The sequence below is a fragment of the Ictidomys tridecemlineatus genome, chromosome 1, assembly GCF_052094955.1.
Source record: "Ictidomys tridecemlineatus isolate mIctTri1 chromosome 1, mIctTri1.hap1, whole genome shotgun sequence".
Classification (NCBI taxonomy): Eukaryota; Metazoa; Chordata; class Mammalia; order Rodentia; family Sciuridae; genus Ictidomys; species Ictidomys tridecemlineatus.
Window position 1 is genome coordinate 34,114,567 of NC_135477.1, and position 26,508 is coordinate 34,141,074.

The 26,508-nt window shown below is 34.4% G+C and overlaps 1 protein-coding gene across 3 annotated transcripts in view; it reads right to left on the reverse strand.

The window, feature by feature from the left end:
- Positions 1-3,570: 3,570 nt before the first annotated feature.
- The window catches only part of Tnks2 (tankyrase 2), a 61,639-nt gene continuing 38,701 nt past the window's right edge, over positions 3,571-26,508 (reverse strand). For 2 of the 3 annotated variants that reach the window (XM_013362149.4, XM_078038158.1), the window contains 13 exons: positions 25,780-25,945; positions 23,920-24,139; positions 20,753-20,862; positions 19,913-20,101; positions 17,866-18,118; positions 16,565-16,647; positions 15,346-15,466; positions 13,923-14,020; positions 12,844-12,918; positions 10,339-10,444; positions 8,799-8,985; positions 6,570-6,726; positions 3,571-5,927 (listed from right to left, as the gene is read on the reverse strand). In XM_013362149.4, the coding sequence (XP_013217603.2) occupies positions 5,865-5,927; positions 6,570-6,726; positions 8,799-8,985; positions 10,339-10,444; positions 12,844-12,918; positions 13,923-14,020; positions 15,346-15,466; positions 16,565-16,647; positions 17,866-18,118; positions 19,913-20,101; positions 20,753-20,862; positions 23,920-24,139; positions 25,780-25,945 (1,828 nt within the window). In that variant the 3' untranslated portion in view covers positions 3,571-5,864. The remainder of the gene's footprint in view (positions 5,928-6,569; positions 6,727-8,798; positions 8,986-10,338; positions 10,445-12,843; positions 12,919-13,922; positions 14,021-15,345; positions 15,467-16,564; positions 16,648-17,865; positions 18,119-19,912; positions 20,102-20,752; positions 20,863-23,919; positions 24,140-25,779; positions 25,946-26,508) is intronic. The other variant, XM_078038157.1, reaches the window with a different exon arrangement.

Here is a 26,508-nt window from a genome sequence, read left to right on the forward strand (position 1 = left end):
CTTACAAATAAGAAGCAGTTGTAAGGGTTGGAGATGTAACTCTATGATAGAGCGTTTACCTTATCAAGCAGGAAGTCCTAGGTTCAATCTCCAGTACCACAAAAACAAATTTAAAAAGAGGCTTAACACTTCTATCATTTCCCAATTCTATTATGCTCATTTTGGTTTCTCTTCCTGCTGGTGTTGTTTTTTTAAGGTTCTACTAGATTTTGTTTGCAGGTATTTTAAAGAATTGTGCATTAACAGCCATTCTTTTAGTATTACTCTATTGCTGTACTTTAAAAATTGGAGGCTTGTGGCTCAGGAGGCTGAGGCAGGAGGATTGCAAGTTCAAAGCCAGCCTCAGCAAAAGCAAGGTGATAAATAACTCAGTGAGAGCCTATCTCTAAATAAAATAGGAAAGAAGGCTGGGGATATGGCTCAATGGTTGAGTGCTCTGAGTTCAATCCCCAGTACCCTCACCCTGCCAAAATTGAAAGTTGTTTTTTCCCACTCAAGAACAGTTGAATATAAAAACTATCTGCTCACTACTTAATGGGCTGTCAGAATTTACTTATATAACTCTTCCAGGAATTGTTTGGGACCATTTTTTGATAGCATCTCTCTATTTCTTCCTTGGCATCTGGTTTATTTTGCTCTTTTCTGGGGTTAGTTCTGATAATTTATGCTTTACTAAAATACTACCCTAGGATTTATCTAAGGTACATTTCCAAATTTATTGGTACAGGGCTGGGGATGTGGCTCAAGCGGTAGCGTGCTCGCCTGGCATGTGTGTGGCCTGGGTTTGATCCTCAGCACCACATACCAACAAAGATGTTGTGTCCGCCGAGAACTAAAAAATAAATATTAAAAATTAAAAAAAAAAAACCAAATTTATTGGTACAGAGCAGAGCAAAATCCTTCAAAGTTCTTTAAAATTTTCTCTATACTTGTGGTTATAGAGATAGGGTCTTGCTAGATTTCCTAAACTGGTGCTGAACCTGTGATCCTCCTGCCCCAGCCTCCCAAGCCATTGGGATTACAGGAGTGTGCCACAAAGCCCAACCCATTTTAATATTTTACATCGTAAATTTATTTTTCTTGATTATCTTGTCTATTTTATTTTCTTAAAATGCCATTTTTGTGTTCATTGTTTCTACTTGTTTTTCTTTTCTTTTTTCCCTTGTGGTGCTGGGGATAAAACACAGGGGCGTTTTACCACTGAGCTACATCCCTTTTAATTTTTTGAGACAAGGTCTTATTTAGTCATCCAGGCTGTCCTTAAATTTGCAGTCCTCCTGCCTCAATCTCTCAAGTAGCTGGAATTACAGGTGTTTGCCACCATACCTGGTCTAATGGTTCCTATTCCTTCTTTTACCCTGGCCCACCATCACTTAAAAACATAACTATTCTGGGATTGGAGTTGTAGCTCAGCAGTGGAGCGCTTATCTAGCACATGTGAGGTGCTGGACTCAATCCTCAGCACCACACATAAATAAAATGAATGTATTGTGTCCACCTACAACAAAATATTAAAAAAAATTATTATTCCATAGTTACTATGCTACTTTGTGGGATGCCAATCTTCCAATATTGTGTCTATTAACTTGTGTTCCAAATGAACTGCTGTGAATTTTGGATGACAGTGTCTGTGGGGCTTGTTTTTACTCTAGGAAGACATGCAGCTTGGGTTTGGGTATGTTTTCCTTGTCCAACTAGGTTGTCAGGTTCTCAGCAACTAGGGATTTATATTTGGCCCTCTTAAGATTTCATTAGAACAAAGGGACTAGTGGTTAAAAGTTTTAAAATTCCTGACAACTGGGAAAACTGAAGCCTAGTCCTGAGTGTTCAGTGAAATGTTAAGTATGATAAATAGTTAACTGCCAAGTACAAAGCTTAGTGGTATATATGAATGATCATTTAGTTCTCGAAATAACCCTGAGGTAATAAGCACAATCAAACTTATAAAGATTATGTAATTTATTTGAGATCAAGATTGCACAGTTGGCAAGGAGTAGGAATTCAAAATCAGATCCTTCTGACCAACCAATCACTTAATCACTATTTGTTCACTCACTCAACAAAAAATTTACTGAGGTACTATATGCCAGACTGCTAGGTGTTAGTTCCATTGATATACAAAACAGATAGCGTTGTGAAACCTTTCAAATGATTTGTGATGAATTTTTTCTTAATTTCTTATCTGCTACAGACCAATATTTTTGTAAATATTAAATAAATATATTGCAGGAACATCAAGTTATTTAAAATGTTTATTTCCTCCCTGCTTTTTTTGTGATGTTGAGGATCAAACTCAGAGCTTTCATTGTATACTACACTGAGCTACACCCCCAGCCCTGTCCTTACTTTTTATATTCGCCTCTCTCCAAGGGCAGGTAATAAAGAGTTTGTAGACCCATACCCATCGGCAGACCACACTTTTGTATAGCAATGATTATGTTGGCTATTTTGGGAGCTGGGTATATCTGTGTCATGGGGAGGATAACTGTGAGTGGATGACGAAGTGAATGAGTGACAAAGACATTTCTAATAATGGTGTCTTATACTGTGAACAAAAAAACTTCTTAAGTAGAGTATAAATATTTTAGGTCACAGCCTGCTTGTTCTAAGAAGCATAATGTGGTGTAGTGGGACTCAGAGGACAGAAAAAGGCCATGTTACAATCTAACTTTATAGAAATCTGACAGTTCTCCTAGTTGCTTAGTACTGTTTCTCCTACTTGCTTCCTCTGTCACTCTAGTCCTCTAATAGGACAGGACAGTAGGTAAAGGCACAGTCAGGAGTACTAATCATAAGAGCTTTGGGAAATTTATTTGCATGTTTTCTTGCTTCATTAACCTGCAAACAATTGGATCACATCATACATTGGCATGCATGCTTAGGAAATAGTAAACATTTCAATATTATCTTAAATGAAGCAGGAAGATAAAAGATAAAGCTGCTGAAATGTATTTCAAAGCCAGACTTAAGAATTATTTGCACCATCATTCTCTTATTATGGACAGCAAAGAATTGATCACACACACGGTCACTTAGTATATTGAAATATAAAATACATAACACTATTATACTTTCTTTTAAGAGAAAAAAAATATCACTAACTTTTGAGGTTTAGAAGCTTACCAGTAATGTTTTTATATGGCATAGAAAACAAAAATATATTCCTTTTTATAAGTTAAAAAGACTGATTTCCAGGAATGAGTTTTAAGGTTTAACTGAAAGTTGTGTTGGATGGTCTAAATGTCTAAAAGCATCTTACAGCTAATTTTTTTTTCTTCTTTTTTCTGGGTGGTCTTCTGCATTAAACTCAGGGTCTTGCACATGCTAGGCAAGTGCTCTACCAATGAGCTATACCCCATTAAAATAGCTACCCCATAGCTATTTTAATCTTAATGTATCTGAGTACACATGGCCACAACATTCAATATTTTAGACTTTAAACTGTACTCTCCATCACTATTACTTAGAACTACACGTTGCCTTCTATTTGTGGTTGTTATAATCTCAATCCATTTTCTCAAAGACCATTCAACACGTTTATACTACACCAGTAATTAACATGCTACCCAGTAAAACAAGTGAACAGTTTATTAAGAATTAAATGAGGGGGTATGGAATGTGATACAGTACAAGACACTCAAGATGGGTATAATATTACTACTCACACAAAAAAATTATATCTCACTTAAAAAAAAAATCACAAGAAAAAAGAGAAAGCAATTCCATCATTTTAAAAGTAAGATATTTCATGCAAAGCACTTAAAAATTACCCCCAAATCCCAATCTCCCAATAAACAAAAAGCTACCTGAAAATATTGCCATGCTAACATATTAACCACAATACAATCATTCATGGAAAAACACACTAAGTAAGCAATGGATTAGATGAAATAACACAGTTCACAATATTGTAAACTTATAGACGACAATGGTTTACATGACACACAAATCCAAAATTACTCAAAAGGTGAGTGATATGGCCTAAATGTTGATAACAAGATATGTAAATATAAATCCATTAATTCATCTCATTATTCTCTAATTATAAAACCTAGAGGCCTAGAGAACCTGAAAAATGTGTATAAAATTTGGCATACTCCATTTGTATTCTTAGAAATGACTTTAGGATCATATTTGCAATTAGTAGAGAGCTGTATAAAAGCATTTCAAGGTCAAAATTTGACCTCTTAACTAATGATCACAATTTATACCATAGAGACAACTCCACAAATGCATTTACTTTGACTCTTATTCAGAACAAGAAACATGACTTTCTAGCACTTTATATACAGGTTACTGCAAAGGTCAGTTAATTTAGAGACTGAATAAAAGGTAAAACAAAGGTGAATTGACACGGAGAGTGAAGTGGAACGTCATCATTGATAAGGACTTAGGTGGATAAAAATCTTTCCTTGACTTCTGAGGGAGCTAGAACAGGTAAAATAGAATGCCAAGCCATTATGCATGTTTCTATACCAGGATGCCCAAGTATGCTTTGTAGAAAAGATAGTTTCACTTCTGAAAACAGGAATGGCATTTTATGGAACAGCAATTCCCTCCACAGCTGTCAAACTGGACACAAGTTTGGTCACCACGTGGTGCACAAATGAAAGCATATTTCCAATTAAGCACTGTGTTATGTAGAGGCAACCTAGGATCAGAAAGTACCTGTCTCAATGCACTTGCCCATTCAGGGGCCAAGGAAAGACTGAGACATTTACATTCATGGTTCTGAGTTCAGTTTACCCATGATGTATAGATTGGCTATAAATATAACAATAAGATAAAAAAAAAAAAGAGCATAAACAAACAACACTTAGGATAAAAAAATTACCCACTCCTATTTGCTATCCTCCTCCCTTTAGATTTAAGGTAATTAGAACCAATCAGGCAATTATCCAGGATTACTTTTTTCCAACTCTGAAATTTAATTTCCTATTTACATTCCATGAAAAGAATACCATAATTGTTCAAAAGTTAGGATTTAACCTCTCTACAAAAACAGAAGCATTTGCTCTAATTGTCACAGAATGACACTGGAAAAATTTCCTTAGTAAAACCTAGAGTTTGAGGCCAGAAAAGAAGCTTCTTTAATAACCAGGACCTATCATAGTTAAGAGCTCTTTGGAATGTGTGTCTAATACATACAAAGGCATCACAAATTAAATCCCCAGAGTATTCATAATGTTCTTAAATGAGAAAGATTTCTAATGAGAGAAATTCTTTCATCAGTAAATTAAATCTGATAAATTAATCTTTGCCAGCTAAGTTTCTACTAACAACTCAACATAGCCTCTGCAATCAAACATAAAGATCACTCAATCAGTATAATGCAAGATGAAGTACAGATGAGCAATACATATGAAAAATTTTGTAAACCGCTGTAGTTCTAAAACAGTAGATTTATATTACAAAGCAATGTAAATAAATATTGGGCTAGTACAAAAGCTCTTATTTACAGTTTTACAAATGAAATTGTATTCAGTGTAAATGCTGTGTTTTAAAGAACACAGTACTGTATTAGTAAAATGAGTTCTGTTGAGGGCATTACAGTTTCTGTTAGAATCAATGCATAACGTATAAAAGGTTCAAGTTAACTGTTTATAATTCGGTACAGACAAACCCAGTTTAAACTGGAATGGCATCTGTTAAAGTGCTGAAAAACAGGAAATATTTAGAAAACACTGTACATTATTAAAGCTTTATCAAGTCAGAATGTTAAACTTCTTTCACATTTTTTATCCTTTTGCCATAGGCCTGGAAGCAAGATGAATTTTTCCAGCAAAGGAGAAAAACTTAGAGACCACCAGCTGCTTCGGTGATTTTAGGTTTAGGTGAATTAGTTTCCTTCCTCAAACAACTATTTATCCATCAACCATACCTTCAGGCCTCACAATCTGGTAGGTAATTAAATATTCAGGATAAGCCTAGAAGAGAAAGATTAATTCAAATATAGATAAACAAAACTTTTTGAAAAATAAAGAGAACTTCCTTAAGGATTCCTAATCTTTAGGGAGGAGGTCCTAAATTAGCCTTACAGATCAGAATCATCTAGGGCCCTTTCTCAAAAAACATCCTAACCTTAACTCCAGTTAATCATCCCTTAAAATCTCAATCAGCAGGGCTAAGTTAATATTAATTACATGCTTGTTTTTATTGACTGAAGTGATTCCAATACCTATCCCCTACTGAGAATGCTATTCTAGAACAAGTTTTCACTCAGAGTAGGAAAAAGATTATATACTTCTGAGCTACAAATAGATTTTAATTTTTTTTGGGGGGGGGTCTGGGGATTGAATCCAGGGTTTTGTACATACAAGGTAAGCACTCTTATCACTTGAGCTATATCTCCAGCCCTAGATTTAACTTATTGAAAGCAGAATTTTGGTTAGAAAGAAAAAACACAGTAGTTAGTTCTTATTTGTAACTTCTCAAGCCTGTAATTATTCCCAAATAAAAATTTCAAAAGAATCTAGTTCTCAAAGAAGTATGAGAGATGGTAAGATTAAGAGATTAGTAAGAAGTTGAAAAGTCACACTTTTGAAGATAAACAAATAAAATGGAATTACCTGTTCTCCTCTATAAATGACATATTCAGCTAATGCTAGGCCATTTACACTGGGCCGACCAGTGACTGAGTGATGACCTGGAGGAGAATGTGCCATCTTCATTGCACTGAACTGCAGAAAAGACTTTCCCAAGGTTACCCGACAAAAGAGCAGCTGCCTATAACATAAAAAGAAAAAGATCAGCCTGGAGACAAAATTCATACACCAACATAATAATTTTTTTTGTATGTGTGTCTATACTAAAAAATCCATTTACATATAAACACAACTGTTTGCTTTGCTCTGCTATGGATAGAACTTAGGTCCTTAGACAGGTAGGCAAGAGTTTTACCACTGAGCTACATCCCAACTGCTAAATACCTGTTTTTATCATTTTATCTTCAAAAGAATTTTGTAAAATTATCTTCTACTACCCTTTTTCTTTTTTTGGTACTGGGTATTGAACCCAGAGGCACCTGAACACTGAACTATATCCCCAGCCCATTTAATTTTTTATTTTGAGACAGAAATTAACGAAGTTCGTTAGGGCTTCATTAAGTTGCTGCCTCAGCCTCCTGAGATGCTGGGATTACAGGTGTGTGCCACTGTCCCAACTTCTACTGCTCTTACTAGTGAAAGAAATCTGTCCATTTAGTTAATTCTTATTTTAACTACAAGACTGAAAAATGGAGTAACTACCATTTTATCTTTATTCCAGTAAAAACACAATTTTTTTATTTTGAGACACGGTCCTGCTAAGTTGCCTGCATGTGCCACTGTGCCCAGCTTGTGTACTGCTTTTCTTACTCAACTTTTTTGAGTTTTGGCCACAAATCTAGTTTATTCACTTTATTGCTTTTGGGATACACTTATTTCCAGACAATCAAACATTTTAAATGGTGATGTACTCACTACAACATTGCTTACTACTAGTAATCAGAACTATTTAGCCTCCAGACTATATATAACAAGTAAAAACAGCATTCAGCTTATAGGATCTTGGGAAATTACAAGTTTCCTAAACAGTCCAATTTATGATCTAAAATGAAGGGGTGGGAGGTCATGAACATGAATCCCTCTGTACATTTAGGGGGAAAATAACAACAAGAATAAAACAAATATACTGCCACTAGCTTGTTTCTCTCCAGGACTGCAGCTTTTCACCTTGGTGTAATTTTGCATTACTGGGGTTTGAATCAAGGGCACTCTACCACCAAGTGACACCCCTATCCCTTTTTATTTTTTAATTTTGAAATATGGTTTTCTAAATTACCCAGGCTGGTCTCAAATCTGTGACTGTCCTGCCTCAGCCTCCCAAATGGCTGGGATTACAAAGTGTGTATGGTGAAATTCAAGTGAGTTTTAATTATATCTCTTCCAGTAGCAATATTATTAACTGGGGATCCAGGATCATATTATAGTAGAAAGGAGACTCCTCAAGCATTACAAAAAATGACTGAACTTGCCAAGTAATGCCATCTAACATATGAATATTAGCTTATTATTTGCAGTGCTGGGAATCAAACCAAGGGCCTGTGCATGCTAGGCAAGAGCTTTACCACTAAGCTACATCCTAGCCCCCCCCCACTACTAAATTTTTAGAGTCCAAAGTCTGTAATAAAAAATAAATATATAGGACTGGGGTTGTAGCTCAGTGGTAGAGTGTGCCTGGCACATGTGAGGCACTGGGTGTGATCCCAGCACCATATAAAAATAAATTTTTAAAAATGTGCACGTATGTGTGTGTGTGTGTGTGTACATATGTGTGTGTATATATATATATATATATATAGTCTCTTTCATACCCAAAGTTCTTTTCTTTTTATTTTTTAGTACTGGGATTGAATCCAGGGCCTTGAACATACTAAATAAGTACTCTACCACTAAGTTACATCCCCAGCCCTTTTTAACAATGTTATTTTGAGACAGGGTCCAAGTTGCTTAGACTAGTCTCAAACTTGTGATCTTCTCACAATATTACTTTCTACTCAGTATTCTTTTAAGCATCAGGTGTTCTAATGAGTAAATGAGTTAAACGGGTCAACTGCTGAGAATTATGCTTGGCCTGTACAGGTCATTTAGTAATATCAATTATTATAATTGGTGAGAGGGCCAAAACAATGTAAAATACATCTCATGTAGATACCTAAAGTTGTCAGACATAATGCCTTGTCCCCTAAACTTTCCAAATATGTAATCAGTTCTTATCTGATTCTTATCAAAATAAATGACAACAAGTGAGTCTCTTACCTGTGGCAAATGTAACAAGATCTATCTTTGTGAACTGGACACCCAGTACCTCCTCCAATTCCATATACATACTGATTGCTTTTGGAAGAGTTTTCAGCAAAATAAATCCCAGCTCCAAACATGCCGCCTATATATGCATGCCTTTCATCAAAGCCTTTATGGATAATTGCATTCACAAAGGGAGAACCTGAAATACACATAAATTGGTAACAACAATTTGAAAATTTGGTAACAACAATTTGAAAATTTATCTTAGAAAAAGCTAAGGCCTCTTAGAAGTTTCTAATTAATTATTATTATTATTTTTTTGGTGCCAGAGCCTTACACATACTAGCCAAGTGCTCTGCCTCTAAGCCATATATACACATAGCCCTAGAAGGTAGATCCTTAAACATGTAACGACACAGTACTAGCACAATAAAACTAAAACAAAAAGGAGTAAAAAGTTAACTGTCAGCTGTTTCAATCAAACCAGTGATTAATCAAAATCAGTGTCCCTTGTTTGTCAAGGGACAAAGAAACACACTGAATTTCACATAACAGAAATACAGATAAATTACTCAGAATAGGATGCGTACATTTTTTTATAGGTGATTTCCAGGCTTTTATTTTAGAATAAAGAAATCTTAATGTCAATTAATGTTTTCAATAGGGTGGGTGGTTAAGATGCCAAAGGACAGATTTACTAGAAAAACAGATTACCTAAAATATCAATGCAAGAGTTATTAGATTCCAGTTCCCAAATTAAATAAAGCCTGGAATGCAAATCCAGAATGAAGTCTCATAATTCATCTAGTATAGCAAGCTGAATGCAAAGTTTTACAATGTTGCCTACTATCTGCATTTTTTCTAGATATCAAAAGTGGCCTAAGGAATCTGTGTCATATTCTCTTTTTACACCTCTTGTCCCCTGTCTTCCATTATCTGCTACATAAGATTTACATTCATCTATAAATACAGCACTTTTTCCTTTGTATGCCAAGAAAAGGGCTGCAGCCAGAGGAAATTGTGGGAACCAGGCCAGGGAGTGGAGGGAGGATGGGGGTGGGAAAACCTAAACTAACAGAGGTAAGCGATTAATCAAAATCAATATCCTTTTTTATCAAGGGACAGTAAAATATGTTAAATTCCACTTGACAGAAATATAGACAAATTAACTCAGAGACGATGCAGCACATGTTATTACAGGTGATTCCAGGCTTTATCTTAATTCCATCAAGTAGTTAAAAGCGTAAAATATATTCCCAGTGTGATATTAGGCAAAACTCATTACATAAAGGGGGAAAAAATAAAAAAAAAAAACCATGAATAGTTGACATTCCTATTTCTGTTTTTCCATCATGTAATCTTATTTATAAACAATCCATTATAAAATATACCAATTCAAAACAACTTGACATAAATGTAAGTATAAAAGTTAGAGAAATATTGGGTGTATTTATAAAAATGACAGGAAGAATATAGATGCATTATTATTTTGTATCTGATAAATACAAATGTAGAAGAGCACTGTAGTAGGGTTGGGGGAAAGTAATCTTACCATGAAATAGCATTCTTTCATTTGCATGATTGTGGTTTTCTTCAGAAACTTCTTTTCTCCGGTGAGTGTATCGTTCCCACAGTTTCTTATTACAAACTTTCTGAATCTATAAAAAATAAACCAGAAAAATAAAATCTTTAGGTCTTAGTAGCTACCTACTTCTTCATCTTTTTTTTTTTAATATTTATTCTTAAGTTTTTTTTTTTTAGGTGGATACAACATCTTTATTTTACATTTATGTGGTGCTGAGGATTGAACCCAGTGCCTTGTGCATGTTAGGTGAGCACTCTACCTCTGAGCCACAACTCCAAGCCCCTACTTCTTCATCTTAACCAAAAGTTGGGCTACATATTTAGCCAAAAGGGAGTGGCACAACTTCTTTCTAAATATTAGTCAACTAAAATTATTATGTCTTAACCATAAAGCTGGGAGTATAGCTTTATTTTAAAAATCAACAACTTCAAAGAAAAAAGGCTACATATACATGGCCATACATGAAGGGATCAAGAATACTGTTAACTGATTAAAATATTCCAATTTTGGGTTGGGGCTGTGGCTCAGTGGTGGAGCACTTACCTCATGCATATGAGGCACTGGGTTCAATCCTAAGCATCACAATAAACAAACAAACAAACAAATAAATAAAAGGTATTGTGTCCATCTACAATTAAAGCATAAAATATTAAAAAACTTCAATTTTAAAATTATCTAAATTTCAAATTATTGCTAATAAAAAATAATTACCAAATATTTAAAAAAATTTTTTTTGTTGTTGTCAATGGACCTTTATTTATTTACATGTGGTGCTTAGAATTGAACCCAGTGCTTCACACATGCTAGGGAAGCACTGTACCACTGAGCCACAACCCCAGCCCCCCAAATTGTTTTAAAAATGCATCTAAATCAAACATGCTGAGTTCTGTAATGTATTAGGAAGAGAACAGTGATCTTTTTTCCCCCAACTGTATGTGGCTCAAAGTGTCCACTAAGTCTGTTTTTAATAAAAAAAAAATACTTGAAATAGTCACACAAAAAACATTCTTAAAATGCATACACACACTCCTATTCCTTTTATTTTCCAATTTAAAAAATTTTTGTCTGGAAAAGATTTAAAGATGAATGCAGGTCTCATTAGGAGTATTTGTTGGTCAAAACTCACAATCCTAGTGTTGTTGTTTTAGCTGTTTTAAAGATGATACAACCCCCTGGTGGTCCCTAGAGCACACCCAGGAGCTGATGAGTTCTAGTTTGGCTCAACACAATTCAAAATATTGCCACAGCCATAATCAAGGACCCTAACTGGCAAAGCCAGATCTCATTTATGTATAAAAAAGGAATAAAAATAAACCATTTTATCACTGAAAAAAATTTAAGTATTTCACTAAAATACCTTTAGTATACAGGTATACTTTCTCAAATCCAAATATAGTACTTTAGAAATCAAATATGCTTAACAAAACCTCCACACATAACTATGATCCTTTACTTCCATAATGTGTTCTAAATCATCTGATTTCTGATAGTATGACCACAGCAAACTAAAAACATTCAATATACATTCCCTATCTCGAAAATACCAATCTAATATTATAATAGTATATTAGTTGATACAATTTACTGAATTTTAAACTTATGTATTAGGAATACATTTGCCAGATATTCTAGCCTTAAGTCCAATTTTTACAATTACTGTTAAAAATATATCAATGTAGTTAGTACAAAATTATGATGCATCTCAAGTGGTGTATGCAGTTTTTGATTGTTATAACTAAAGGAAAGTACAACAACATTAGAAAAGGTCCTGAGAAGAGAAATTGAAATCAGTTGAGAGAGTCTTACTGTCTTAACTGATTTCAATTACTTAACTGATTTCAATTAACATGGCTACATACCACCATAACAACAGCAGTCTAGTATTACTATGAAAGTAATACTAGACTTTCTTACAATAAAATACATTAATAGTACTCCATATATTTAAAGTTGTTTTAATAAAGTTTGGATCTGGAATGAACCCCAGTGTTTCTCTTCTTTGCTTCCTGGCTGCCATGAGCTGAGCAGCTTTCATCTGCCACATCCTTTTGCCATGGTATTCTGCCTTTCCTCAGGTCCAGAGCAATGGAACCAGCCAACTATAAACTGAAACTTCTAAAACTGTAAAGCAAAATAAATCTTTCCTCCTTTAAATTGTTATTGTTGTGTATTTCGGTCACAGCGATAAAAAGCTATCTAATACAGTCTTGAACCTACTGGATTTATCATTATCCTAACTTAACTCCTTAACTTCATTATGTTCAAAAAGAAATGAATTATTATTGGGCTATTAAAAATAGTAGAAGGACTTTGAGGATCTTTACTTTCCAAGAATATAGTCTTCCCCATAATAATCCTCGATGCCATGTCAAAGAACTATTAGGCTAGACAGATCATTATGTTCTTACCAGTTATTTCATGTTTAAGGTTTTGGAAACTATGGTCCCAGGAAACTTTATTTTCACTAATTACCTTGAGAATATTGTATCTGTTGAAGATGCCACCCGCATGACCACCATCTCTGTGTTCTCGAACTGTACTTTGCATCTGATGGAAAAATAAATGTGTTAGCTTTTTTTTTTTTTTTTTTTTTGAGAGAGAGAGAGAGAGAGAGAGAGAGAGAGAGAGAGAGAGAGAGAGAGAGAGAAAGAGAGAGAGATTTTTTCGTTTTCGGCGGACACAACATCTTTGTTTGTATGTGGGGCTGAGGATCGAACCCAAGCCGTACGCATGCCAGGCGGGCACGCTACTGCTTGAGCCACATCCCCAGCCCACGTGTTAGCCTTTATGTCTTTTTTGATTTGGGAAACATGCAACTTGATTCATCTGATTTTACTTTGAGAATACAAGATAGGAAGTAACTATTAACCAATCATCCTAAAAACCATATTTACAGGTGAAAATTATGTAAAATTAAAGAAAAAGAAAATGCAAGGTGAATTAAACATATAAAAGCATACAAAAAGCAAAATGTTTTGCTCTGATTTTATTCTAATAAAGCACAATATGTATTTCACTGACAGTTGAAGTTTCTTGAGTTTTAGAATTAAATATCTTTAAACTTTGTATCTTTGTGCTCAATTCATACACATAGAGCATGTGTTTCTCAAAGTGTAAGGAGGACAATGTTCAAAGATTTTAGTAGATTCTAAAGATCTTTGGAAGGAACACTAGAATAAAATTTTCCTGGATAAACAGTATCTACATGTTCTGGGCTTTGTCTGAGTCTCTAGGCTTTGTAATTGTTCTAATTAATGGACAGAATGTTAGCATTTTCTTTCAAATGAAAGCAAACTCTTCTCCAACAGAATTTTGTGTCAGTATCAACTGTAGTGCTGAATCAAGTAAGTGGAATTGAACTTTATGGTGGGAATGTGCCTTAAATCTTAAATGCTTATTTTCAGTTTTCCAGGTGGCAAAAAGAGGAATGATTTTCAAACCCATACTGTATGTTCAAATAGGTCTGGAAACCTCCAGGCAATTTAGCAAACAGAACTAACAATATATGTGACTGAGCTACTTTTCCATTTATTTAAGGAATATGAACATACCTCTTCCTCCACAGACTGAAACTCTTTATCATCAGGAGACAGATCTATGAGAATTGTTCCACTACCAGAGTTGTTCAAAGTTAAATATGGGTTAAGACCTATGAAATGAAATTTGAAAAAAAAAAAAAAAAAAAAATGCCAGTAAAACAACACCAACCAAAAATAAGCACCTGAATAATTTGATGCTTACTATTGATTTATTTATTTATGTTTTTGTAGCTGTAGATGGACAGCATGCCTTTATTTATGTATTTTTTTAATGTGGTGCTGAGGATTGAACCTAGTGCCTCCCACATGAAAGGCAAGCGCTCTGCCACTGAGCTACAGCCCCAGCCTTTACTATTGATTTTTATAAAATTTTTTTAGACAAGGTCTGGAGCTAAGGTTGACCTCAAACTTGTGATCCCCGTTCCTTAGCCTCCTGAATAGCCAGGGTTACAGGCATATACTGCAGCACCCAGTTTAGCTTCCTACCATTTTTAACAACTTTCTAATTTTGGAATATATACTTGATAGGACGGCTATATCCTTTACCCATCTTTCCCATTGGTTTTAATACCACTTCATGTAATCATAGTACAAGTGTCAGACTGCACTTGGATTTCACTAGTTTTCCTACCAATGTCCTGTTTTTTTCCAGGATACCACACTACCACACTGCATTCAGATTACTAATTTTTGATCAGATAAGTTGTTAAGAGTTTTGTGGGAATACTTTAGAAAATCCTTTTCTTCTTTGTCTGGAACACATTTTTCCCCCCATTACTTCCTTTACCAACAGTGCAGCACTTATATGGCCAGAACTTCAATTATAGGATGCTTCTGGCCTCAGCATAAACTCCTTCCAGTTTAACAATGAAACTAAAATGTGGTTTTTAACACCTAAAACAATACACCTTTTAATAACCAGATCTGGTACATAGGAAGTGTTAATACCTGTTGAGTGAGTGCAACTTGCCTTTTCCTTAATTACTAACATAAATGAGAAATAAAAATATCATCCAACTTTGTTTCATTTAATTTCCTTAGCTGCAACATTATTTTCCAGTATTTTTATTTCAAGTGCTTTGAATTTTAGTTGTGCGAGAGACTTACTATATTATTTCATGGGCTAGCTTACTATCTAGTCATTATCTGTTATATTGGCATTATATATAAGATACTGAAGTTTCAGGTTGTTTAGAGTCACAAAATTTAAGAGCTAGAGTAACTTCACAAATCATCTCATTTTAACTTCAATTTTCAGGAACTAAAGAAATCCTCAAATTTCTGAATGGCCTTCTAATTAATTAGCCTCACAAAGGTTAGCAGCTGAGAAAGTTTAAACAGATTCTTACAAACTTTTATATTATCACTTAGTATACCAAAGGCTGCCTTTATGTAAACTAATAACCTGGTAACAACAATTATGAAAATGAAATACCTTGTTGCCCAGAGATAAGTCTTTCAACTCCTTTAATTAGTTTGTGTCTATGTCCATAAGCATTGATTCCAATCTCCTTTAGCTCCTTGTGTCCCATGTCAACCAATACATCCAAAGTGATCTTACAAAAGAGAATGAAACTATTTATAGAGTGCTTATTCATTTGTTGGACATTCATCTTATATTGGTATTTTCATAATAAATTAGATTCATGCATTTGCTTCAAATTATTTTAGATAGCTCTGATACAAAAATAAATCCTTCACTAAGCTGAAATTAACTAAAAAGCTGGATCAAAAATGTTGAGTCATGAATGTACCTTCAAATTAACCACACTGAGGTATATAATTTCTTCTATATGACACTGTATCATGAATCGAGGATCCTGGGCAGGCTAAGGAAATGCTCTACCACTGAGCTACAACTTGGGCCCCCATTTCATCTCTTCTACTATATTTTTCCATCACTCCTTAACATCCAATTTGTTTACAAAATGGTTTCAATGGTTTCCCCAGAGTTTGGACTATGTTAAAGCAGTACTTATATATCATTGTTCAAACTAACCCTTTTACCTAAAATATATTATTCTCACTTGATGAAACTAAAGTCATTAAATCCTATTTTACCTGCATACCTTCTAAGAAACTATCCCTGAACAGTCCAAAGTTCATGGTAATTTTTTCCTTCTTTGAATTTCTTAAATCTAAGCCACACCAAACCTTAAAGTTTTCATATGGTCTTCTAGTTCCAAAACTAGATTGAAAGCTTCTTTGGATACAAGCCTACAGTAACTATATTTTCTGAAAAACAACAACAAAAATCAGTCACTGTATCCTGGCAGAATACTTTAACTTAATTCGAGAACTGATTAAGATAAACCTGTCATTCAAGAAAGCTATTTTATTACTACATGAGAATCAGTTTTTATGGTCTGATAGGAAAAATGGAAAATTAGAAGAGGAACTGATTTCCAGTCCTACAAAAAATAAATTCTTGGGGCCAGGAGTGTAGCTCAATAGTAGCATGTGCTTAGCCTGCACAAGGCCCTAGCTTCAATCCCTAGCAACAAACAAACAACAAAAACAAATTCCAAAACCAAAACCCAATGAAACCATTCTCTTCCCAATAGCTTACAAGGCTCAAGGGATTTCAAGTATATCCTAATTTTTCCTTAAGTTTTCAAAAACACTAAACTAAGCAATACAATTCATCTGCTTACCTGTTCTCTCTCAAATATATCCATTAGGTGCTCAAGTCCAAGATTCCTTACAAATTGAGTTATGCTAAAATCTACTCCTGGAACTGGGGAAGGGGGAAAGCAGAACAAAATTTCACATCACAATAATGTACAGCATTATAACAATAAAGGTCTTTGATGTTCCTATTTACTTGGAGTGAGTATGAAGCAAAATATAGTCTCTTAGGATAGAATACTGTATGTAACATTAAAAATTGCTAAGACAAATCTATAAAATTTCAACATCATAACAGTTAATCTACGAGGCCTTTTGTTGGGTAGAGGCTCAGATCCTGGCAGATGGAAGATTCAAGATATTTTTATCTGGAGGCAGCAACAGCCCCTAACCTCTAGTTCCAGCCCCATTTTGCTCCAGCCAGTTCCATTTAGCCCTCTGAGCCATTTCTATAGGCCTTTTTTATATGCAGGCCAGACAAAGGTGGCACACTGCCAACAGGTTGCATAAGTAGGCAAGTTCACAAGAAATGTTTATGACCTTGAGTACATACGCTGAATCAGCGTGTTCATGCCTTAACTATATACTTTAAACATAGCTGGCTGGAAGCCTCCATGTGAGAGACTAACTCTAGCCATTTTGGGCCTGCCCAAAAACTTCTCAAATAGAAACAAAAAACAAAGCATAAAACAAAATAAAAGTCTCACTTTTTGTTTTAAACTTTAATTTTATTTATTTATTTAATTTTTTTTTTTTTTTTTTTTTTTTTTTTTTTTTAGTACCAGGTATTGAACTCAGGGCGCTCAACCACTGAGCCATATGCCCAGCCCTATTTTGTATTTTATTTAGAGACAGGATCTCACTGAGTTGCTTAGCACCTTGCTGTTGCTGAGGCTGGCTTTGAACTCGAGATCCTCCTACCTCAGCCTCCTGAGCCACTGAGATTACAGGCATGTACCATTAAACTTTATTTTTCATTGTATCTTTAAAATCAATCTTACTTTTAGGCTGTAAGTTCCTTTACAAAAAGTTTATGAAAACAAGTTCAACATTCTTACACAGGATAAGCTGAATTTTGACATCTAAAAAATTTATACTTAAACAGTAGGTGGCAGCAATAAGACTCATCAACTTTCAATGTGAAAGGCAAAACTTTCATTATGAATTCTATTAATAATGTAAAGAAAACCACAAAGGGCAAAACTTATAGTCTGTGTTGATTTGATATTAATAATTGTATTTAAGGCTAAAAAGTACTTTCAAGCATTCCAAATGAGAAATATGGGACTAATGATACCAGTTAAGTTATTTTTATACAATGTCTCACCTTCCTTTCTCTCCAAACTGGAAGCACCCTCTGTTCCACTTGAACTAACTACTGATGACAGTTCAGAAAAACTCCCAGATAAGTTGTCAAGACTGCTGGCTGCAGAAAGGCTCGATGGGCTGGATGGACCTGAAGATAGAGCATCTGCAGTGGCTCCTGGGCTTCTCATGCCATTGAGCACTTGAGGTTTATAACATGAAGGTAGAGCGGAAGGAGGCATGGCTGCTGTAAGGAGAGCACTGACATCATCTGCCTAGGGTACATTTAAAAGAGATAAAATCTGTCACAGGCAAGTTTTAAAATTCTATTATAGCTAACAGATTGCAGTTTAAAACTATTAAATGGGGCAAACAATGAAAAAAATTATAACTCTGACATCTTGATTAAAAGGCAATGATATTAATTACAAAAATATCTATTTTAAAAGGTCTTTACTACCTTATTACAATTACTCTGAAATAAGAAATTTACACTACATATGAAACTTCAAAGAATTATGTTTGCTTTTCTTAGAAAACATTCAGTTATATCTCTGTTCCTCAAAATTAAAAGATGCTTTTGTTTTGGTAACAAAGATAACCAATCTTAATCAAATCTGCCAGAATGGGGGGAAAAAAAGCCCTAAACTGACCAGTACATTAATTTGTTTCATTAGTGACATATAATCATTCTTTCACAGTGATCAATTCAGATACTAAGAAACAAACATTTAGCACGAAGTACTTTTTTTTAAAAAAAAACATTTATTTTTTAGTTGTAGGTGGACACAATACCTTTATTTTATTTTTCTTTTTATGTTGTGCTGAGGATCGAACCCAGTGCCTCATGCATGCTAGGCAAGTGCTCTTCCTCTGAGCCACAATTCCAGCCCCAAAGTACTTGTTTTCACGGTCATTTTTACTGCCTATTCCAATCCTCATCATCTTCCTTTTCAATCTGTGCATTCTTGTGAAACTCACTGCTTGTACATAACATTTGTTTGTAATAGCAGTATCATTTATTGTGTGCTTTTTCTGTACCAAATACTGTTCTAAGGACTTTAAATATATTACCTTATGTAATTCTCATACTGACCAGATATACTCTCTTATAGTTGATGTATCTAAGGCCTAGAAGCTAGACAACTTTTATGACTGTACAACTCTAAGTGATAAAGCTGGAATTCTAGTCCAGGTCTGTTTGACTCTAAAGACTGTGAATATTCTCTACAGCATTCTATTTCAGTCACTATCACTTAATACTATCTGGTAAATGAAGACATGGGTTTACTTCTAAAGTAGCTTGGAACTGAAAAGATGATTTCCTAGAGAAACAATGCTGCAAATGCAGTTGGTTGTCAGCCTGCTGAGAAAAATCTACTTAAACCTCAAATGAAGCTGAACTAAATCATCTTCTCATTGTATTGAAACAACAAAATCTCTTTCAGTAGAAAACAGTTTTAAGAATAGACTCTTCTTCCTTTCCATCTCAAAAGTATTTCTTCTTCCTTTTCCTTTACTGCTCTGGTTAATGTACTGAGTGGGAGAGACAAGAGATCCATGATTTGTACTATCTTGCACTGTATGAACAGTAACAGCATTTATGGAGGGCCTGGGATTGGTTTTTTTTGGGTACTGGGAATCGAACCCAGGGCACTCAACCACTGAGCCACATTCCTAGCCCTTTCTGTATTTTATTTAGAGATAGGTCTTGTTAAGTTGCTTGGAGCTTTGTTAAATTGCTCAGGTTGGCTTTGAACTCAAGATCCTCCTACCTCAGCCTCTCAAGTTGCTCAGAGTATAGGAGTGCGCCACAGTGCCCTGGCCTGGAATTGTTTTGTTTCTCCACTAATGTAAACAGTTTTAGTGCTCTTTTCCCCATCTCCAAAGTACATAATAGTACAGTACTATATATCTGATATCATACCAAAGAGATCCTGAAAAGTGGGCTAAAAACCATATTTTGCCACATTTACTATGAAGATTTTTTTTTTTTCCTTAAACATGTATCAAGTGAATTTTAAAAGGTCAGGCAAGCATTGAGATTTTTCCAAGAGCCCATCACTTACTGAAACTAAATCTAAAGGTGTTTGTCCTTCCTGATTTTTAAGAGTAGGATCAGCTCCGTGGGCCAACAACAAAGCACAAAGCTGTGTTCGTCCCTTTTGGGCTGCTTCATGCAAAGGTGTGAAAGCCCATTTGTCCGTGGCATTGACACATGCATTATATTTTATTAGTAAAGCTGCCACATCTACATGCTGTAAAAGAAAATACTTCTGTTACAGTCTGAAACATTATCACATTTTAGTTCTTAAGAAGAAACTAGTTCTGTACCTACCCCCATATTTTCAAACTAACTTTGGAAATGAAAAGTAAAGCTGTTTCTCTCCAATATCATAACTTAAGGGTAGTTGTTTAAAAATTATAGTAGATATTTCAGTAACTTGAGAGACTAGAAAATAGTTAAGAATTCTACAGAGTTGGAAGCAACTTTAATGACTTTTGACTTAATCATGTGTTATAACTGCTGAATATCAATCTATAAACACATTCTTTAATTATTCAAACTTTATCACTGACATTGGTTAATAATGAAAACATCCTTGATGTTTTAAGATAGGAGCATACATCTCAATCTCTTCAGATTCCTGTGAAACATTGTGAGTTTTCTGGGCACCAAAAAATAAATAAAACAAAACCACCGTCTCACCGAAACTAAGAGACAGGTGAAAAGGAAGGTAATAAAACAAGTGACAACAAATTGAAAACTAAAATTTGGAACTTATTTAACTTCATAGTTACTTCCTTGAAAATAAGAAATTCAAACAAAATTTCATATGAACTGCAATACTGACTTTTACATTGAAAATTCCATAGGATTTTTTTTTTTTAAAGACAACGTAACTTACCCCATAAGATGCTGCATTATGTAAAGGAATAAGTCCTCCTTTGTCTTGAGCATTCACATCAGCTCCATGTTGTAACAAATACTCTGCAACTTCTAAATTATTATAACCAGCTAATTTAGAAAAGAAGTTACATTACTTTTACTTATAAATTAAAAAAAGTCCAACATAAACTCACACAGCTATAAATATTTATACAGCACAGACATCACTGGAAAAAAAGGGAGATTTTTATATAAATCTGAAATTCTTGAGTCCACAAAAATTTATCTTTTTGAAAAAAATTTCCCACTGGCCTCAAAAATTGGAAGCTTTTGGTGATAACATCCATTTGTTTTAGAGACTCTCAGAATTATATTGATTGATTTGCTTATATTTTTCCATTTAAAACCTGCCTTTCTGTTTACTACAACTTCCTAACCTCAGGTCCATGGTTTCAAAAGGCTGCAAGTCATAGACATCCAATCATAAGTAGTCATGTTAGGAATACAAGTAGCTGTAAGGCAGGAGGAAGCAAACTGGAGTGGGTCTCTGGGTAGTACTCTTCTTCCCTAGAGGGTTGTAAAGACATGGTTTTTTTTTTTTTTTTTTTGGGGGGGGGAGGGTTACTAGGGATTGAACTCAGGGGCACTTGACCACTGAACCACATCCCCAGCCCTATTTTGTATGTTACTTAAAAAAGACAGGGTCTCACTGAGTTGTTTAGCACCTCATTTTTTGCTAAGGCTGGCTTTGAACTCACTATTCTTCTGTCTCAGCCCTCCTAAGCCACTGGGATTACAGGTGTGTCCAACTGCGCCCAGCAAGACATGCTTTTTATACAGGAAACTTAGGGGTACATATTTCCAAAAGACATGAAGTAAAGCTTAGTATTTTGGAAACGCGCTATAAACTCCTAGCTATTACTTGTGAGCTATCTCAGTAAATACTTTTATGGGAAAGCATATTTTATTTTGACACACAGAAAACAAATCTGGAATTTAACATTGCCAATATAAAAACAGATAGCACTTGACTTGAAAATTGTTCAAAATGTTTTATTCATATTTTTATTGTAGTTTTTATCCTTTTGAAGGAGGACCTAAAGTGCAGAATTTAAAAAGATCAAGAAAAACAAAACCATAAAATTCCCTTAAATTTAGCATTACACTGATTAACAGTCCTTCTAGATTTCAATTTAATATTATACCTTCTAGGTATACTACTTAACACTGCATAAGTAGGCCAAAATATTTTGTGTACATAACCTGTTTGTGACTTACAAAGACAACATGGATTTTAACAGTAATGTTAAATGTTCTAGATAAGCCACAATAAAGATATAAAACCTCATATAAACATAAACAGCAAAATTTCTAACCAGAGGTCAGGTCATAGCTTCTCTTGCAAACTTCTGATATTGGAAGTGGTAAGGCTTTCTTACCCTATTAGCATTTATGGCTTATAACTTCCAAAATGCACCAAAAGACACATGGATAAAGAAATTAATTTTCTTGGACACCATAGTCCAAATTTACATGAAGTTGATAATTTAAAGGTGGAAATAAGGGCTAAGGATATAGCTTAGTTGGTGGAGTGCTTGCCTTGAATGCACAAGGCCCTGAATTCAATCCCCAGCACCATGAGAAAAAAAAAAAAAAGGTAAAAATAAAACAAAACAAAAAATTATTATTTTAACTTTTTTCTCCAAAGTATTGAGGACTCAACCCAGGGTGCTTTACACTGAGCTATATCACCAAACCTTTTAATTTTTAATTCTGAGGCAGGGTCTCACTAAGCTGGCCTCAAACTTGTGATCTGCCTGCCTCAGCTTCCCAAGTAGTTGGGATTACAGGTATGCACCACTGTGGACAAAATTATGTTTGTTTTTTCTTTACAGTGCTAGCAACTGAATCCAGGGCCTTGTACATGCTAATCAAGTGCTCTAACACTGAACCCCTGGCTTCCTGAAAACTATCTTTGAAATGTTAGCAACACATTAAGTTATATTGTAAGACTGAAATAAACTACATATTTTTCTCTTATACCAAGCAGCAGTAATAACTGCACTACTTAATTTTTTTCTTTTGTTTAAACCACGTTTAGACAACTGTGTGCATGATGAAACTTTACTGAGATATTAGCTGTAGCTAGCCCAGTGATTTTCAAGGTCTATTCTTTGTCATCTGCCATAAAGCTGAAAAAGCTGCCCTGATGCTACATCACTGTTCAACTGGACTAAAAAACAATGGTAGTCTGTGCCAATTTTATGAGTGAAAACTTAGAACAAATGTTATGGACTGAACTGTGTTCCCCCAAATTCTTTTAGGGTTATAGACCTAACCCCAGTAACTAGAATATGACTGTATTTGGAGACTGGGTTTTTAAAGAGGTAATTAAATTAAAATGAAGCTGTTAGCGTAGGCCCTAATCTGATCTGACTAATATTCTGAAAAGACCTGCTGACATCTAAATCTTGGACTTTAAGCTTCTATACCTGTGAGAAAACAAATTTCTGTTGTTCAAAGTTATCTAGTCTTTGGTATTTGGTTACAAAAGTTCTTTTTCTTGTATCTTCAGGGCTTTCTATTTTTTATTTTGAGATAGGGTTTTACTAAGTTGCTGGAGCTGGCCTTGAATTAGTGAGTTTCCTGCCCAAGCCTCCTGAATTAACTGGGATTAGAGGTGTGTGCCACTATGGTTGGCTGGATTATGGCAGTTTCTTGCAAAGTAAAACAAGGAATAACTTTGGTAAGGTTTATATTACTTTTGAAACTTTTTAAAGATTTTTTTTCTTATATCCGTTCTTAGCAGTTATCATCAGAATGAAAAGCTTTAGTATCCCATGAGGAAGGCTGACTCAAGCAGGCATATATTTCAAAACTCACTCATCAAAATTGATTCAAACAATATAGTGAACTAGAGTGAAAGATGCCAAAGTACATGGTGACTGGCATAGCCTGTTTGAATTGTTCTTATTGATGCAACATACTAGTACTGAAATGAATTGGAATTTAGCTAATAGCTTGAAGAATTGTTGCCCTGTATATGAAAGAGTATATAATGGTGGCATTAAAAGACATTTGATCTGAATCTTTCAAATTTAGTTACAGGAAATATTTACTCAGGTAAAACCAATCTCAAAATATATGAAATCTCTAGCCAAAATATATGAAACTTCATTCACTTACCTGCTAAATGTAAGGGTGTAGAATGTCGGCCTTGGGTATCACGGCAATTTACATTATCAGGAGAAGACAATTTCTTGACTCTGGCCAAACAACCTTTCTTGGCAGCATCAAGCAGAGCTGCATCTCCTCGAAGTAGATCTTGGATATCTGTATCTCCATCTTTAACAAGATCCAAAGGAGTATTCCCATCCCTGTTTTTCTTTGTAGGGTCTGCACCATGCTAGGCATGTGAAAAATAGGAAGGGAGGAGAAACTGGCTTAAGTGTGCCCTTTATCAATGAGAAAATAGTCAAATGTAACCATACCAAAGAACATCAATTTATACTGAAACTCTACCTTAAAAATTAAAACGACTATTAAAACTTAACCCAAGGAAAGATGGGGGAATGAGACAGACATCATTACCCTAGGTATATGGATGACTGCACAAAGGGTGTGACTCTACATCATGTACAACTAGAGAAACAAAAAGTTGTGATCCATTTGTGTACAATGAATTGAAATGCATTCTGCTGTCATGTATAACTAACTAGAATAAAAAAAATTGACCTATACCAGAAAATTATAATAAGAACAAAGAGGCAGTTAAGTACTATTGGGTTTTTATAATGTTTAAAATTAGAGTTTTAAATCATGTTATTAAACATTACATTCTATAGTCATGCTTCATTTAATGATGGGGCATGTTCTGAAGAAGGCATCCTCTGGAGATGTTTTATTGTGCAAACATCAGAATGTATTTAACACAAACCTAGATGGTACTGGCTGCTACATACTTAGATTATATGGTATAGTTTATTGCTCCTAAACTATAAGCTATATATTACAGGCAAATGTAACACAGTGGTGAGTATCTGTGAATCTAAATACAGAAAATGCATGTTAACCTCCATTATATTGGCTTAGGAATGAACTTCCTCAATGAGACTCTTAAAGTGCAAGAAGTAAAACAAGAATCAACAAATGGGATGGTATCAAATTAAAAAGCTTCTTCACAGCAAAGGAAACAATCAAGAACAGATAGAGAGAGCCTTTAGAATGGGAGAAAATCTTTGCCACCTGCATCTCAGAGCATTAATCTCTAGGATATATTAAAAAAACCAAACAACTCCATCAATAAATGGGCTAGGAACTGAACAGGCACTTCAGAGAAGAAATACAAATGGACAACAAATATATGAAAAAATGTTCAACATCTCTAGCAATTAGAGAAAAGCAAATTAAAACCACAACCAGTGTAATTCCATGTCATGTTCAACAATGTGAATGGGATTCTAACTAGAATAAATTATACTCCAAGTATGCATAATATACCAAAGGACACTCTACTGTAATGTGTATCTAAACAGAACAAATAAAAAATGTAAAAAATTTTCAGCTACATTATAATTGTATAGGCCCATGGTCATAAATGCAATCCATTGTGAAATGTCAATATGCAGCTCATAACTTTATTTTTACTTTACACAAACAATTAAATAAATCATGAATCTATTCTTGGCTTTTGCTGTAAAAGATCTATTGGTATCTGTATTAAACCAATGCCATCAATTTTATGCTAAATAAGCTAGGCTTATAAACCATTCAATTCATCAAGTATTTTGATTAAATTATTAGGAAAAATAATAATCAGATCATGCCATACACAAAAATTCATGTGTGGCAAATATACTTATAGAGTAAAATTTAAAATTGTTTCATAGTTTTTTTTTTTTTCCTTTCTGGAATCTAGTTACAGATAGATAATTTTATTTTCTACTTTTACTAGTTTATACTAGAGTTATTTGGGGGGGGGGAGGTCCAAAACTGTTAACATATTCTAGATAATTTACACTGTCCACAGTAAGTAGTTAAATATACCTGGAGCAGAAGTTTGCAAATTTCATATTTTCCTTTTGCTGCGGCTTCATGTAAAGGTGTGAATTTCCATAAATCAGCTACATTAACTACTGCCCCATGCTTAACAAGAAGTTCTGCAACTTCATAATGTCCATAAGAACATGCATTGTGCAAAGGTACAAGGCCCCTGAAATGAAAAGTTAAATGAGAATAATGCTAGAGAAGGATGATTTAATTTCAATAATTATATGTAAAAGATGAAAGAAATTTCTTGAACTAAGAGACTATACTGATTATATTTAGTAGAACATTAAGAACTGTATATTTTTAATGAATAATGATCTTAAGATAAACTGGAAAAATTCAAATATCCTCAACAAACACTGAAACACTACATTAAAAATCAATACTTTAGGGCTGGGATGATCGATTGCTCAGTGTTAGAGTGCTCCCCTAGCACAGGTGAGGCACTGGGTTCGGTCCTCAGCACCTCATAAATAAATAAATAAAAATAAAGGCATTGGTCCACCTACAACAACAACAACAACAACAAATCAGTACTAGAGGGCTAGGATTATGGCTCAATGGTCAAGCACTTGCTTACCATGTACAAAGCCCTGAGTTCAATCAAAACCAAAACCAAAACCAGACAAAAATGAGTCTTACAATAATAAAGATTAATAAAGATTTAAAAAAATGTTAACTGAAATTAAAAGCTATATTTAAATGTAAGGAAAATAGACTACCTCC